The sequence below is a fragment of the Mizuhopecten yessoensis genome, unplaced genomic scaffold (assembly GCF_002113885.1).
Source record: "Mizuhopecten yessoensis strain PY_sf001 unplaced genomic scaffold, ASM211388v2 scaffold7887, whole genome shotgun sequence".
Lineage (NCBI taxonomy): Eukaryota > Metazoa > Mollusca > Bivalvia > Pectinida > Pectinidae > Mizuhopecten > Mizuhopecten yessoensis.
The window spans coordinates 294,745-311,560 of record NW_018407272.1 but is presented as its reverse complement, the minus strand read 5'-3'; the positions used below and the strand labels follow the sequence as shown (position 1 = coordinate 311,560).

General features: G+C 36.2%; 1 protein-coding gene across 1 annotated transcript in view; it reads right to left on the bottom strand.

Moving 5' to 3' along the window:
- Positions 1-16,816, bottom strand: part of LOC110454466 — a 145,372-nt gene that overhangs the window by 10,557 nt on the left and 117,999 nt on the right. Inside the window, exons 90-106 of the mRNA XM_021503970.1 lie at positions 16,421-16,612; positions 15,620-15,758; positions 14,941-15,092; positions 14,280-14,514; positions 12,750-12,823; positions 11,998-12,061; positions 10,775-10,972; positions 9,572-9,671; positions 8,176-8,305; positions 7,624-7,769; positions 7,211-7,338; positions 4,950-5,117; positions 3,289-3,466; positions 2,940-3,130; positions 1,596-1,826; positions 1,137-1,251; positions 309-618 (exon numbers count right to left, since the gene is read on the bottom strand). Of these exons, the coding sequence (XP_021359645.1) occupies positions 309-618; positions 1,137-1,251; positions 1,596-1,826; positions 2,940-3,130; positions 3,289-3,466; positions 4,950-5,117; positions 7,211-7,338; positions 7,624-7,769; positions 8,176-8,305; positions 9,572-9,671; positions 10,775-10,972; positions 11,998-12,061; positions 12,750-12,823; positions 14,280-14,514; positions 14,941-15,092; positions 15,620-15,758; positions 16,421-16,612 (2,751 nt within the window). The remainder of the gene's footprint in view (positions 1-308; positions 619-1,136; positions 1,252-1,595; positions 1,827-2,939; positions 3,131-3,288; positions 3,467-4,949; positions 5,118-7,210; positions 7,339-7,623; positions 7,770-8,175; positions 8,306-9,571; positions 9,672-10,774; positions 10,973-11,997; positions 12,062-12,749; positions 12,824-14,279; positions 14,515-14,940; positions 15,093-15,619; positions 15,759-16,420; positions 16,613-16,816) is intronic.

The window sequence follows — 16,816 nt, the reverse complement described above, 5'->3', positions numbered from 1 at the left end:
TCTAGTACATGTATATCTAGCTAGAATAACTAAAGCTCTCATCAGGAGACAAACTTACACGTCCCTTACATACTAATCTTTGGTGATCATAATGTCTTATCTTATCAGGGGAAAAAAATAGAACTAACCGGCTTCTTACAACTATTTCCAACAGCTTTTGACAAGGTCCTGAATCTACCAATTAGTAACAAGCAGTCAGTAACTGACAAAGAAATGTCAAGAAAATGAACGAAAAATAGACGAGATAATAGACGAGAAACAGTTAATACTACCAGACAAATGTACTACAATACTCAAGATATACTTACGGTTGACGCTGACAATACTTGACAGCCAAGATACAGGACAGGACGGCGAACAGGCCAGCAACAACTCCCAACACAACAACAATCAACTGGGCGTCTTGGCTAAGGACCGGCTCCTCTGTTGTCGTCTTCACCATAGGAGCTGGTGTGGTTGGTGTAGTAGTTGGTCTTGGTGTAGTCGGTCTTGGTGTAGTTGGTTTGGGTGTTGTCGGGCGAGGAGTGGTTGCTCGCGTTGTGGTGGTGGTTGTCACAGCTGGTTGGCTGGAGGTTGTAGGGGGGGCTGGTGTCGTAGGTAAATTACACAGTGGTGGAGCTATAAATAGGAAAAGACACTGTAAATACATCCTAGTTGATTTGTGGGGAAATGTTCAAAAACTGAGCTGTTTTCAGATGCATATAATCAAGATATGCATTTGTGTGTCTTAACCCATTCACCCTTGAAATTTCATAATGAACTATTCCAACCTTTGAATTGGAAGAGTTCAAATGTGTCTTCAAGGGTGAATGAGTTTATCTTTTTTTATTACAGATTAAAACCCTCAAGCATATGTCCTTTGAAACTCAGTACACTTATAATTACGTACAGCACATCATTCTTCTGTTGATGCTATGTAGTCTCTATGACCGCATATTAACTCATTCACCCCTGAAACTTCATAATGAACTATTCCAACCATTGATTAGGAAGAGTTCAAATGTGTCTTCAGGGGTGAATGAGTTAAGAAATTTGCTCGTACCTTTTGAAATTTCAATGTTCTTGATGAATTCATAAATGACATATAAATTAATTGATATTGGACTAGTTGTAAAAGGTAGGTGAAAACTACATACCGATTTTCATTGTCCACCCCATGTTTGTTAGAGAAGGATCACAGTAGTGGCACTGGTCACCAGGTTTGTTGGAGAATGCTTCGTAGCAAACATTCTCTATCACACAGCCAGTAGTCTGAAAGGACAAACCATACGCCGTACAAATCTCAAATATTCGTTCCACAGTTTGTATCAACAACTAAAAAACTCTATACACATCTAGTTTATAATGAGAATCAGAGCTGCCAAAAGATACCCATATTATTGATGTCTTGAAAAGAACATTGTTGGTTAGTGTAAAATCAACACTTAAATTTCTTCTCAAGAATTTTTTTATGTAAAATTTTAAAACAATACATCCACCCACCTGTGCAATTTGATTCAATCAGAACATTATATTTGTATACGATATCAATATTAAAATTCTACATAACATGAGATATCAAATATTGTAACACCTTGTTAGTAAGTGATACTCACAGTGGTCGTACAGGCAGTCGTTGAACAGCTGTAACAGGCACTGTCGAAGGTGACCACTGTGAAATAGGGACTCAACCTAGCTGCATCATTACTGACCGCCACCTGTACGGCAAATTTGAGACTGGACGTCATCATGTCTACAGGTACTGGACAGTTGACCTGTGACATTGTAACATACTCAGCGACCACGATTTGCACAGGTCCAGTTGGAGTGGTACCGGCCTGATTGATCTGTCAACAAAAGGTTAACAAAAAAGTGAAACAACTGCTTTTATTGACTGCCAAAAAGGACCATGGCCCTTTTCGTGTATCTGGTTCAACCTGGAAAGAAAACGACAGGTGCAGATCTGAACCGAGGCTGACCTCAGGAATGCTCAGCAAGTGTAGATTCAGAGGGGTCCTTGAGACGTGCCTGACCGAAACTAAAATGCTGATTACTGCTAGTTTGCGTTATTTCTATATAAAGCGATGTCAAGCCACATGTAGACTTTAAGATATGTTATATAATTCAGTGGACACGTTTATTTTGCTGTGCCTACAGTTCAGTCCAAGTGCATTTGTTTATCGTGGAATATTTCTGCACCACCTGAACCGTTTCAATCGGGATACGCAAATGAAGCCTTTGGATACCAACGGTCAATCTGTCAAAAGAAAGTTCATGAAAATGTTGTTTTGTAAATAGTTCTATTGACAGCCTGTAAGTATAAGGATAGTAAGAAAATATCAGGATGTTTGTTCAGATCAAATCATTCCTGTGTGACAGTTTCACAATTTCACTAATTTCACCCCATAGAGATCAATCTCATGCGGGCTTAGTTAAAAGATAAAGGAGAGTAAATCTAACTCTGTGACCTTGACCTCAGCATCTAGATTTACACCTGACACGCAATCATTTAGCCCGAGTTTCCTCTGGCCCTGACAACAGTCATTTTGACAGATAGCCTAGATGTCTGGTGACAGGGCCAGAGGAAACTCAGGCTAGCAATCATCCCAAGATCCAACAACACATGAAATTAATATGGTCAGTAGAAAAATGTGAGAAAACTATGGCCAGAAAGCAGTTCATGGGAGAAGAAAATATAGGTCACTGTAGCTTTGATTTATTCAGTCGACAAGTACCAAATAAATTTGAAAAAGTCTATTTCTATTATGGTCTACAGCGGTGAAAGGGTTAAGAACTACCCAAGAACAAAGGAACTTGCATGGAGATACCAGGCAGTTATGGCCAATAAACAATTGCCATGGACAGAGATGCATGCGGCCAGGAGTACTACTTATCAAACGTTTTCAAATGGGAGTTTAATGATTTAAGAATATTGTCAAAACATCTACTAGTATACATACAGTGAGAGCCTGGAAGTGGCATGAAGGTGTCTTCTGGTCACTGAAGTTGTCGCCAAGAACTGTGATCACAACACAGTCGGTGCTGCCAAGGGGACATAGTCCATTGTTCTCCACACTTGAGACAGTTGGAGGCTGGTTCCCGTCAATGGAGCAGTCGACACCAAGCCAGCTCTGTTGACACTGGCAAGTACCTGTATATACACAAATAAATATATCAGTCAGCCAGGTCTACGTAATGTTTCTAGCTAGGAAAACTGAAAGTTCATGTTTGAAAAATTTCAACTTTGAACTACTTTAAAATCAAAATATTGTCCCAGGAAATCAGATGTTGAGATGAAACTTGACGTACCAGCACTACAGATACCATTGCTTCCGCTACAGTCGTTTGGACAAACAAAGTTCAGGATGTTTGTGGCAAGTTGTACCAATGCGGCGTCCGTGGAGCCGAGCAGTTGTCTGGCCTCAGACTCGCATTGCCCGATATACATAGCTAGCGTAAAGGTGGCATCGATTGCAGAATCAGTCAACTACAGAAGGAAAACAATTGTATATCATTACTAAAAAGGTTCAAGTCTCAACCACAAACAATCTCCTTTAAAAAAAATATATGGCATTGTTTCAAAGTTGGTTAGCCCACAAACCTAATTCATTAAAAAGGAATAAAACTATTTTATTGCTACATGTAGTACTACCAAATTTGACCCTTTCCACATTCAGGCTTACAGACAGGTACAGTTATGACCCTTGCCTATAAAATCTGTCTTTTTTCTCTCAGCATAGGGTTGTCACTGATAAAATATAATAAGCTTCACTTGAAAGCATTATATTTCAATATCAACTTAGACGTAACTAACAAATTTGTGTTATACTACCTAGTAAAACGGTTATTACTGGCTAACATACCGAGATGAGTTTTATGGTGTTTAAATGAATCAATTTTTCTTTGTTCATTAATCAAGAAATGCTGTCATCAACATCCCTCAATCACTTAACAAGAATTCACAGGAGTGGATGTGTCGCCTGCTCAGTGCTTTTAGTAAGAAAAGTGTTTTGGCTTGAGTTATCGCGTAGACAGATATGCCAAAACGTGGAAGGTTGAAATTCAACAGAAAAACCTGTAAGATATGTTGAACATTATTGCTTCTAGAATTGATTAAAGAATAGAAAAGTTCTTGCATTTACTACCTAATGCCTACCTAATTTATTTGGCAATAAAACGGCCATGACTCCATCAAAAATGCACTGTAACTTCTGAAATGCGAACTTGACCAAGCTATATCGGTATGCAATATGTGTACCAAGTTTGAGTTCAATCAACCCAAGGGAACTCAAGTTATTGTATGGAAACCTTGTTTCGGACGATGCAACTGATGACGCCGACAAAGTAATACCTATACATCGCCTTGTGTTGCAAGCGACACAAAAATCAGGATTTGAGTCTGAAGTTATAATGTACCATACTGTATAAATGCCAGTGGTACAATTTATAATTGCTATATTCATATAGGAAAGGTATGGTGCAATAGCGGATATATAAACAGGTTTTTGGATACTGCCGAATGATGACAATATTCCTTTAGTAATGTGTATAAAACAATAGTACTTACATGAATGGTATTTTAACTGCAGCAAAATGATGTCAGACGTATTTATTTTACAAAATTCTATATTCCTAAAAAGTTTAATCTGTGTAGCAATTACAGGTACCCAGATATGGGCAAAACCATTCTCCTGAAGCTAATTATACACGAAGTATTTTTTATATTTTTTTTTATCAAATTACAGAAGCGAAGAAGTCCTTCAAATTAAGCATCGTCATAGTATGTGTTAAGAGGACCCCTGTCTGCATCATTTTTAATGATCCCAACAATGACAGAACCAGACTTTAACTCATTCACCCCTAAAAGTTCAAAATGAACTATTCAAACCTTTGCATTGGAGGAGTTCAAATGTGTTTTCAGGGGTGAATGAGTTACTATGTACCAGGTTATCAATATGAAGTTTCATTACCTTGATTTTGTCAATGCACTCCTGGATGACAGTGTCAGTGGGTATGGAAAAGCCCGGAATCTGCTGACAGAGGCCTATAATTTGCTTAGCATTCACTTGTTGTTGACAGAAGGCTGTGGCTGTGTCGAGGTAGTAGGTCCTGGTCGGGTCCCATGTGGGATCTGTGACCTGTAATTATCATAAATGAAAGAAATATTGAAATATCATTATGAAGTTCAAAGCACTAATTAAAAGTAAACATATATTGTATAATTGATTACTTAATATTAATCGTAAGAAATAGACATCTTGGATAACTCCAACTCCTGATCAAGCCAAAGATATATATATATGTCAAATACATTCCTCCAAACTCCAGATCTAAAGTCAAAAACATTCCTTCAAACTCCAGATCTAAAGTTAAATACATTCCTTCAAAGTCCAGATCTAAAGTCAAATACATTCCTTCAAACTCCAGATTTAAAGTCAAATACATTCCTTCAAACTCCAGATCTAAAGTCAAATACATTCCTTCAAACTCCAGATCTAAAGTCAAATACATTCCTTCAAAGTCCAGATCTAAAGTCATATACATTCCTTCAAACTCCAGATCTAAAGTCATATACATTCCTTCAAACTCCAGATCTAAAGTCAAAAACATTCCTTCAAACTCCAGATTTAAAGTCAAATACATTCCTTCAAACTCCAGATCTAAAGTTAAATACATTCCTTCAAACTCCAGATCTAAAGTCAAATACATTCCTTCAAACTCCAGATCTAAAGTCAAATACATTCCTTCAAACTCCAGATCTAAAGTCAAATACATTCCTTCAAACTCCAGATCTAAAGTCATATACATTCCTTCAAACGTCAGATCTAAAGTCAAAAACATTCCTTCAAACGTCAGATCTAAAGTCAAAAACATTCCTTCAAACTCCAGATCTAAAGTCAAAAACATTCCTTCAAACTCCAGATCTAAAGTCAAATACATTCCTCCAAACTCCAGACTTAAAGTCAAATACATTCCTCCAAACTCCAGACTTAAAGTCAAATACATTCCTCCAAACTCCAGACTTAAAGTCATATACATTCCTCCAAACTCCAGATCTAAAGTCAAATACATTCCTCCAAACTCCAGACTTAAAGTCATATACATTCCTTCAAGCCCAAACTCCAGATAAGTTAAATACAACCCTCCTTACTCAAAACCATAAGTTAATCAAAATCATCTCCTTATAACTCCTATTCAAGAAAAAGCAAAATTCATCTATCCTACTCCAAATTTAATACAAATGTATACGGCAGATTCATCCTTCCTAACCTTAAACCACTGTATGCCTGAACAATTTTGCCCAGTCTTTCTGCCCTTCTTTGGTAAAATTCATATTTGTCCAGTGTTAATTTTGGCTTTCACAAGTTTTTAGTTTAGATGTAACGCTGTGTACTAAAATACACTGTCATAATAAATTTACCCCTTTTACAGTTGACAAAAAAACGTTAGTTAAACGGCAGTGAAAGTTTTCTGGTATACAGATTTTCAAGTTCAAATACACTTCTCCTCACTCAAACTATGTTCAGCTAAACATGCTTTACGCAGGACCCAAGGAATAAATAAATATACCGATCTACTAAATAGACTAGCCAGTTCTATTGCTATATAGTATGTATACAGTCGATTCTCAAGCAGGGCGATGACCACCCCCTATAGTAATCATCTCTTTATAGTGACTGACTTTAAGACTCCTCCATGTATTTTTACTATATATAGTGACAATGTCCGTAGCTTCTACCCGTCCTGGTAGAAACAATTAGCAAAAACTGTAAACATATGAACTTTTCGTCAAATACTAAATTCGCCCTTCACATTTAATTTCTATGTTTATTATATTGTTTACAAATGATGAATTAATCCTTGTTACGAAGGACGAAAATTTAAACTGCAGCGAAAATTTTCCAGTATACAGCAGTCAAAATCTTCTAAATGTTTAAACACAAACCATGACCACAAGTCAATATTCTGCAAAAATTACCAAAGTTAATGCAAATGTTAGAACTTTTTCAAAACAATACATCATGACACTGTGTTCTTATCCATCCATCCATCCATTCTATACCTTAAAAACTGCCATGCAGAGTACCTAATTTCATGTATGTTCCCACATTACAAGGGAAAATGTCCCATCGGCACCTGAAAGATATCCCCTCGTCCTCAACATTTACTGGTAAAAACCTTATATGTCAATCCTACATACTGGTTAATAATCTTAAATTTTGTCTCCTACCGAATCATCATAGGTTGGGTCAATCTCAACATCATCGAACAATCCCGTTCCGGCCTGTCTCCTCTTCCTGTCGCAGCCGGTGACGATAACAGCAGCACCCTCCTTCAATGCATTTGTGATGTCAGTACCTACAACACAGTATGGTCAGCAAGTGAATCTACAGAACATACGTACAGTTTCAGAATAAAAAAAAAAAAATCAGAATCGCAGGAAGACAACAAAAAACATTTTCAGAATCGCAGGAAGACAAAAAAAACATTTTCAGAATCGCAGGAAGACAACAAAAAACACTTTCAGAATCGCATGGAACACATCAAAAAACATTTTCAGAATTGCAGGAAGACAACAAAAAACGTTTTCAGAATCGCAGGAAGACAGCAAAAATACTGAAAAAGTGTTTAAATCAAACCTACCAGCCAAAGGTGAAGCACAAGACTCCACGAGTGTGTTACGAGAGACACATTGCGGTGGGGATGAGCTACCAGCAACGCTGCCACAGCTACAGAAGGTATTCGTTGGGAAGTCGGAGCTCTTCAGGAACAAATCCGACGAAGATGACCTAGGGATTGAAAGTGAACACACGCATTAAATTCTCATTCTGAATTGATCAAAACCATGACACCAACTTAACTACAGAATTTGAGAAAAATATGACATTGTAGTTGAGTTACAATTTAGCTTAAGTAATGTGCTTTATAAATTACCCTTACAGGTTTTTACTTGTCACCATCCATGCAAGGACAAACTAAAATGTCAGCACTTCCTTAGGTTTTGGGAACATCTCAAAAGCATTCTGAATAGTTGAATTTATTTTGTTTTTTTAATCTCGATTGAAAGAATTTTTAAGTTTGCATTGTCAGCTTTAAATTTCAAATAAATTCCCATATTTAAGCTTTATTACCAAAGATGACATCCTTTATACAATAATTAACCAAGCAATAGGTAATTTTGATGTTGATACTTACGACCATTGCCTGTCGAAGTCTCTAGAGGTAGCGAAATCGACACTAGTGGTTGATGTTGCGATAGCAATAGCTCGTCCATTGGGCAGGGTCAGATCATTGTCAGTCATATCGTCATACACACCACACAAACCTTTAAAAGCAAAGAGAAACTCACTTTCATCGCTGTAAAATTCAAAGCAAAAGGCCCATAGCACCTGTATTGCTCACTGTCTATTGGAGCAGTCATGGCAATATATTCAGTCTTTCTTGTCCAAAGAATGCTTCATAGCAAATCTGGTTGCGTTGTGTATGTGTATATGGATATAGGATTGGGATCTTAATTGTTGACATGAAATGGACTGAGAATAAGTCCTCAAGGGCGGGGCCAGATGCTGACAGTATCTTTTGTGTTCTTTTCTTTATGCCAAGCAGGTATATTTAAGGAATAACCATTAATTTTGGGGGGTTATACAGTATATACCGAAAAAACCTGTGTCCATTTCGTGCACAAAAATGCAGTTTTTTCGGTACAAACCCTATAACCCCAACAATAATTCTGGCATTCCCTTATAATTTGATTTAAACAGTAAGACAACACTTGAAATACATAGTGAATATTCATTCATTTCTAATAAACACAATTGCACAAAACACAGCATTGTGGAGTAATTTCATAGCTAAGCAATCAAACATTAGGATTACAAATACTGTGCAAAACAGCAGTATACAAAGTTATCACTTTTTTTGTTTGCTGGTTTTTTTTAAGGCTATGCAATATAACCTGAAGAGGTCTACCATTGGAGGAATAGCCAAAATTGAATTATGTATGGTTATATGACGGGGATCTCAATCAATTTCAAGTTATAACCAAAGAATAATGCAACTTGAAAATTTCTGCAAGACCTGCAGCATGCCATTCTAGCCCTGTGGTTTACATATAAATAGCAAGTGACCTTGCATTATCATTACAACCCTGAAATCTGTAGACATCTGATTTTTTTTCATTTCAATTTTTTTTATATGAACTTTCATGAAAAGTTTTTAAGATATGAATTGCAAGAAGACAGGATGTGGGGGAGGACACGATGCAGCAGGATGATAATGGTCATAGCCAACAATACGCCCCCACCCCTGAATTTTCTCAATTTACTCCTTTAAAATTCTTTATTGTGAGATCTCAAAAAAAAAAAAAAAAAAGCATAAATTTAAATAAATTACTCCCAATGGACTGAGTTCTCAAAATCTAGCACATGTAGGAAGGACAGAATTATGTTGACAAAAAGATAGGCTTAGATTAAGTTGGTAAAATGATTTTCAAAATTTTCCAAAATGGCCATTATGTTGATGATTTTCCTCAATTTCATCCCAGGGTCCGTTTCCCGAACCCCATGATGAAGCCCTGATGGTTTTGTCATACCTGTTGTGTGACCCATGTCGAATGGCGAAGCATGGACCATGATTTGCAGTGAGAGTGTCATGTCTTCAATGGTCACCACGGTTCCGGAGGGGAACCTCACCTGCACAACAAAATTAGGTTGATTTTAAACCTTACACTTCACTAAATAACACTACTACATGTACTATACGTTCTGTCTCAAATCTGCTAACAGTATTCTGTGTTCCCTGAATTTAATCTCATCTAGTCACCATCGGTTGTGTCCCCGAAAGAACAAACTCTATTCCCACATATATATTACCCTCCCTCGTTAGCCTACACCAATTTGTCAAATTTACAGTAATAATTTGGGCTGTGAATACACATTTTCTCACGATACAATACATAGCTTGATACAAGACTCATGATACAACAAACATTGCATTATATGAAACTATATAACAAAACATAGAAGACAAACGTCCGACTGACTCAGAACTTTACGGTTGACACATGTTAACGTCATCTTCCACACACTTATATCTCGCTTCGGGTCGTTATTTTTCTACAAATGAATATAGTCTCAAGTACAAGGTAATACAATTCTAATGTGACCCTGTTAGTTGCTATTGTCATTGGTCTGACACAAATGAAAATTAGAAGTTTTCAATTAACTACACGTAGATTTAGTCGTGTGTTTGAAGAAGTTGCTATATCGTCAGCTTTTTTATTAGCTGCATAGCGTGTGGACTTGATATAAGCCCAACGCTGCTTCAGATGATTTGAAGTTTATTACAACTCTACCTATTTTATTGCCCACCAAATATTTCCTATTCATCGTTTCCAAAAAGCCGATTTTAAAGATGGCAGAGCTCGAGGGCGAGGAGAGATTTTTTTCACCACTATAATTTGTCATTCTACCTTCGTGTCTGGCGTGATTTGGAAAGTGTACAAAATGATGGTAACTCAGTCATATTTAGTAAATTGCAGTCAGGTGATACCAAGTTTAAATATTGTATGACGTTTCATGAGTGTGAATGAAAATAAATATAATTGTAGTATCAATATATCATTCATTCACTGGCCCTTTCACCCTGTAAACCATAATGGACTCATCCATAGGGGTGAAAAGGTTAGTATAATATTTGGTAGACAAGGTATCAATTACAATTGTGATAGAACTGATTGCATGTTTGCATTCTAAAAACTGTATTATTTACACAGCATCGGTTACAACTTTCGTACCGTGTATTTGCTGCCCTCGCTGTTAATCTCTGTAAATGGATGCAAAGTGCCAGTCACATAAAGCTGCTGTGTGTTTCGGATATTTCCATTGCTTGCTCGGCAGCGGTCGATGATGAAGACATCATCCTCCGACTTGACAGCCACGGCACATGACTCTGTTCCGAACCTATTCAAGCTCTTTTGCTTCAGCACAAACACCTACACAATACGAACGAATACAACGTTTGAAGACAAAGTCTATGCAAATAGCCGATTTATTCTCTCAACGTTTGCAACATGTCGTCAATTTATTATTATATGTACAAGCAAACCAATCATGATTTAAGTGAACATTTTCAGAGCAGAAGAACTCAAATTCTTGAGAGTAAAAACATCATCATGTTTCTAGTAACATAAACTAAGAACAAATTAAAAACACAATGAACAGATTTCTAATCACAGTTACGCTAAACACATTTACATTGAATTCATATGCGACAAGAGGTGTCTCAAACATAACAGATTTCTATTACTTAAACGAGTATGTCTCGCGCTGATTAGGTTTCTCTGCCAGCCTACAGTAGCTTTATCTATAAACTTCATAGGTGTTTAACCCTTTCACCACGGTAGACCAAAATGGACTCATCCAGATCAATGCATGGTAGAGTCTACGAAAGCTACATGGGGTGAAAGGGTTAAGAGGAACATTAAACCTGGATTTAATTGCTATTTTTCAACATTACCAAATTATAAAATTGATTATGTATGTTGGTGATTTTTTTTATTTATTTAGTATTTTGAAGGATTTTAGAATAAAGAATAATATTCATTATGTTGCATGGTACTCTTAAGATGTCAAATTGCTGTTATAGATGTATTAGTGTTGATTTTTAATTTGTTCATTTGACACATTTTATATTTTATACATTCAATGTGGGGGGTTTTCATCTTAGTTCTGAAATAGAAATTGCAAAAATTACTATTTGGGCAGGAATTTTCTTGACAGTTCGGAGTCCATCAGCTTTTGGTATTTACAGAAAACTGTAAGTCAGATATTGTTTGAAAATTGAAAATGTTGTAACCATTGAAAAATATTTATAATTGCATATTCAAGTCTAGTTTAGAGATATATTTTTTGTTTTATATGTAGTTGACATACTTTATGGGAAACAAATAATATTTCTATTCAGGCTATAAACAGGAAAGTCTATATCTTCAGCTCTTATTGTACAATAATAGCATACCTCTTGTGGCAATGTGGTGTGCTTGTAGACTAAGAACAACCCTTGGAAGTAGTTATTGTGGCTTCTGCAAACACATCAAAAAACAGTGTACAATATCTCATTGTAGTTTATACATGGCACATCAAACAATCTGAATCATCACATTATTTTTATGCATTTTCATTTTGTAAAAAGAATATTCTGACAAGAAACAAATATGATCAACTTTGCTAACACATGTTCTGAAAATAGCCACAATATAGGCCTACCATTAACTTATTCACCCCTGAAGACACATTTGAACTCTTCCAATTCAAAGGTTGGAATAGTCCATTATAAGATGTCAGGGTTGAATGAGTTAATGTCATAATATCCTCAAACATTATAGATAGCTAGTGGATAACCACTGTTGGCTGTTCCATTTATTCAAAATCTACCTCAAACTAAAGGAATAGGAAAATCTGAATATCAGATATATTTGTTATAATCAACAAAAACTATAAATGCAAGAAATTACATCTGTACGGATTTCCATAATTGAAAGCAGAATCGAAGAATGAAGACAAAAACTTATAACTTCCTTTACGTACGTATCATAATGTATTCAGAATTACAAGACTATAATTCTACACAGAATGTACTTTAATGCTAAACTAAGTTAATATTTTTTTTTGTTAAATCACTCATAGTAAACAAAACACTGACCAAACTTAAGGTGTAATTGATGTAGTCAACACAAGTATGGATGAGACACGGTAAGAACGAATACTTACAGTCCGTCAAACGACCGCACAGAATCACCAAAGGCCATACACACACTGTAACGGTCGTTGTTGGCGACAACAATCTATAAAATAAATGAAAAAAAATGAAGTGTTAGTCTGAAATCACCCTAAATGCCACATGAAAATGGTTAACCTTCAAGATTCAGGGGATTTCCTTTTGTGCTGACTTGACTTTTGATTTGGTCGTATCATCATACTAGCATACGTTCACTGATGACAGTGATATAGATATTTTTTCATGTTCCCTTTAGTAGTCAAACAATTTCAAGTTTTTCTTTCTCTATTTTTATTGGATATATTCTTCAATATTGAAAAAAATGTCTACAATTTCAAAAAATGTCAAAGGAGTCATAAGATATTGTATAAGTTTTCAAAACCTGTATCTGAATCCATTTTCATTGTCAAATTAACCAAATACATGTTCTTGCAAAACATTTGTACAAATATGAAATAAAATAAAGTTTATACTTAGTTTTTTTTATATCAGTTGTATATTTGAAGTTTTTGGGAACATTATGTTTTTGGGCAATATTCAAATACCTGGTATATATGCGGACACAATGTACGCACAAATGCACGCAAACATAACACACATAAAGGGGACAGTAGGACATCTATACTTTTAATAACAACCAAAATAAGCCCAAAATGCAAATCCCTTTTACATCACAACACTGGGTAATAGCAGGTATTCTCAAAGGGTATTCAATAGCAATTAAAAGTGATAATAATTTCATAACAGACTATTTTGAAAGATGAGATGTAATTTCGTTGGTGTTTTTTTTAGTTATATTTTTCTATAATGTCACTTGTTTCATCATGAGCCAAAGACGGGATTTAATTTTAGGACCAGTAGAATCTGAGAGCTTTTAAGTATTCATTTGACTCGGTAAAACACTCATGTCACAAAATGATACGATTGTGTTCATTACCTGAATCAGAAATGTGTCAACTTTGTGAATCTTTATAATATTATTCAATAATTTACAAAGGGAACATTGAATGAAACATCCTAGAATGGCCCTTAACACACATTTTTTGTACTGTAGTCATGCTTTTGCCTCCAGCACAAATGACACACATGCATGCATATATTACACACATGGACGTCCATCTTTAAATGACCTTAGCTGTTCGATTCCCCGATCGGGCTAGAAAAGGTATGGGGTCACCTGCCCCCGACCACGTGGTCTTTCTCTGGGTACACCGGTTTCCTCCCACATTAAGATCCCCGCACACTAATATCTTGGCCAACAAGAGTGACTAATATAAGTTGAAACAACTTGTTTCGTAAATGTTGTAAAATAAATAAAGTTTATCTTTACATAAACACCCTGTAAAACAACATTAAACTAGCTAACACTCAAGGGGGTTGAAGACACAACATCAAACTAGCTAACACTCAAGGGGGTTGAAGACACAACATTAAACTAGCTAACACTCAAAGGGGTTGAAGACACATCATCCCTTAAAGTTGAAAATCTGGTGCGATTCCGAGGATTACTACGTAACAAGTACCTGGTATTCTGCAAGCTGTGTTTCTTTTACGACTACTCCGTTATCAATCTTGGTTGCTGTAAGTTTAGCAGTGATGTAGTGTGTGCCGTCCTGAATGAGGTCAGCGGTCGCCAAGAGGGGCACCACGCGAGGGGTCATGTAGTCGGCATCCGTAAAGACCATATTACAGGTTCCGGAGGTATCACCGTCCTTGACCACCAACACTTGTGGAATGTCAACAGCGCCATCAGCACACCTGCGGAAATAATCAGTCACAGAATGAAAGGAAGTTAAAATAGAACATTTTGAAATAACACCCTAAACTTTCATGTAATGTTGCCTTAAAGGTGATGTAGTTTTCCAATCTTTCAATATCTTGTCTTTCTTTTCTTCGTTTTCAAATCTTTTCGGAAATTCACCAATCTCTGATGTCTAAATCCTTCATTTTATCATTGATATGAAAACAAAGGATTCGTAAAAGTAAAACAGAATTATTTCAAAGATAAAAACATGTCTGTTGTTACATTCTCAACTCAAGGATATGAATGTTAGACCGAAGTATGAAAAGAACCAAGTTGGATCAGTTACCCTTAGCAATTAAAATATAGAAAAGTTTTATCTCGAGGCAGGCACATTCAAGCTCCACCACTGCAACTATTGGAGGGAGTTTAGATAGACCTACTTTGCAACAGAGCTGGCAACTTCAGACAGAGATACGGTAACTTCGATGTGGCAGTTATTGCCACAGGAGGGTGACTCAGTCATGGTCACATAAATGTTTGTGGAATTCATGCTTCCTTCCTCCAGCCTGATTAAACGGGTTGGGTCTGTGACCTGAAATGTCATCATCAGTAAATTAACGTTTGTTTTCTCAACACAAGAACTTCATACAGTATTCAATCTTATATTATTACATACTTCCAAAAATGTTGGCTTGTTTTCCTCCCGATATTTTGTTTTGGTGAGGAGGTTATGCTGAGTAATATAAGCCAACATGCATGCTCATTAAACAGATGACACAGATTTTGATAATTCACTTCCTGCATATTGGCTTAAATCGCAGTATTCATTTTACCTCATTCTTACTGACCAGGCTATCTGGGATTAACCCTTTCACCCCTATGTAACTTTAGTAGACTCTACCATGCATTGATATGGAGGAGTCCATTATGGTCTACAGTGGTGAAAGGGTTAAGGTTTCACAGGTATCTTACATGCTAGGCTCCCTGTGGTATCAATGATACAATATAGTTGAGCGGGAAAATAAATTTCCATTTTACATTATTATAAAAATTGAAACAATTTGTGGCCTGTTTTGGCTTTAACATTGTCAACTGTTTTAAACCTATTAACTTGCTTACATAAATAGATGGCATCTTAATACAGGACTGGCCATAAGCGTTCTGTACATTCTCCAGTTCAGCAGTCAGGTTAGCCTGAACCATGACAGCACAGCTCTTCAGTGCTCCGGTCATACAGTTCTTAACGTTGTCATACTCACTGAAAAATAAAGACAGCATTAGCTACAGTAGTTTAATTTTCTATAAATATATGTATGCAAATTCTTATACTCTGTATATATAGGTATCTTTATCATTTGGATAGGTAGAGAAATGATGCCAAGTTTAGATGGAAACCTGTCTAATCTGACCAATACGTTGTGTTTCATAGTGTCAGATAAGATAGGTTTTTGTTTCATAGTTAGTCAGATAAGACAGGTGGTTTTTTTTGGTTTTTTAAAAATAGGATTTAATAAGATATTAGTGTGGATGGGATCATTGCTACCTCTATATCCACATCAATATAATTTGAAATACATTGTGGTAAACGTAAAATAAGCCCATGTATAAGACACTCTATGATCATACGTTCACTCAATGTATATCCAGAATTCTTCTCAAAGTCAAATACGTCACGAGATGAAATAACATCTTGTGGGATCATACTATTCCAGATATCAACCATATTCCTTTGAGTTGTGTTTTCCAATATTCAGATGACAATGTTCTCAGAGTATTTTTTTTACTGTGTCCACAAGTTTGGTTTTTGTGCAACGAGATCAAACGATCCCTCGCCATATTTGGATCGCATAGCTATATAGCCCATTCACAAACTTAAACGATGGAGTGAGAAAAAATATGTGTATGCATTGTTAAACTTACGCGCAGAAGTTGTCTTTGTTAAGACTGAGCAGACAGGCTGTAGCACCGTCCACGTTACAGTTGGAGGGTAGATTACATATAGCTTCCTTTGCCTCTTCCTGGAAACCAAGCATGGCTTTGAAGTGTTGACCGACGTCATCCGTGCAGCTTGAGGTCAGGGCGGATATGTTGGACATCATACTTGGTAGATTGCTGAATACATACAACACATATTATATTCATAATTATATATTTACGTAGATATCCATATACAGGTCATATGGAAAGCTACTAAAGCAATGGCTTAATATGCTTTTGAATCCATAAATGCATCTTAATTTGAAAAATTCATTGACAAATAAGTATTTAATAGTAAAAAAATCAAATTTTCAAAAAATGTTCAATAGGTAGTACATC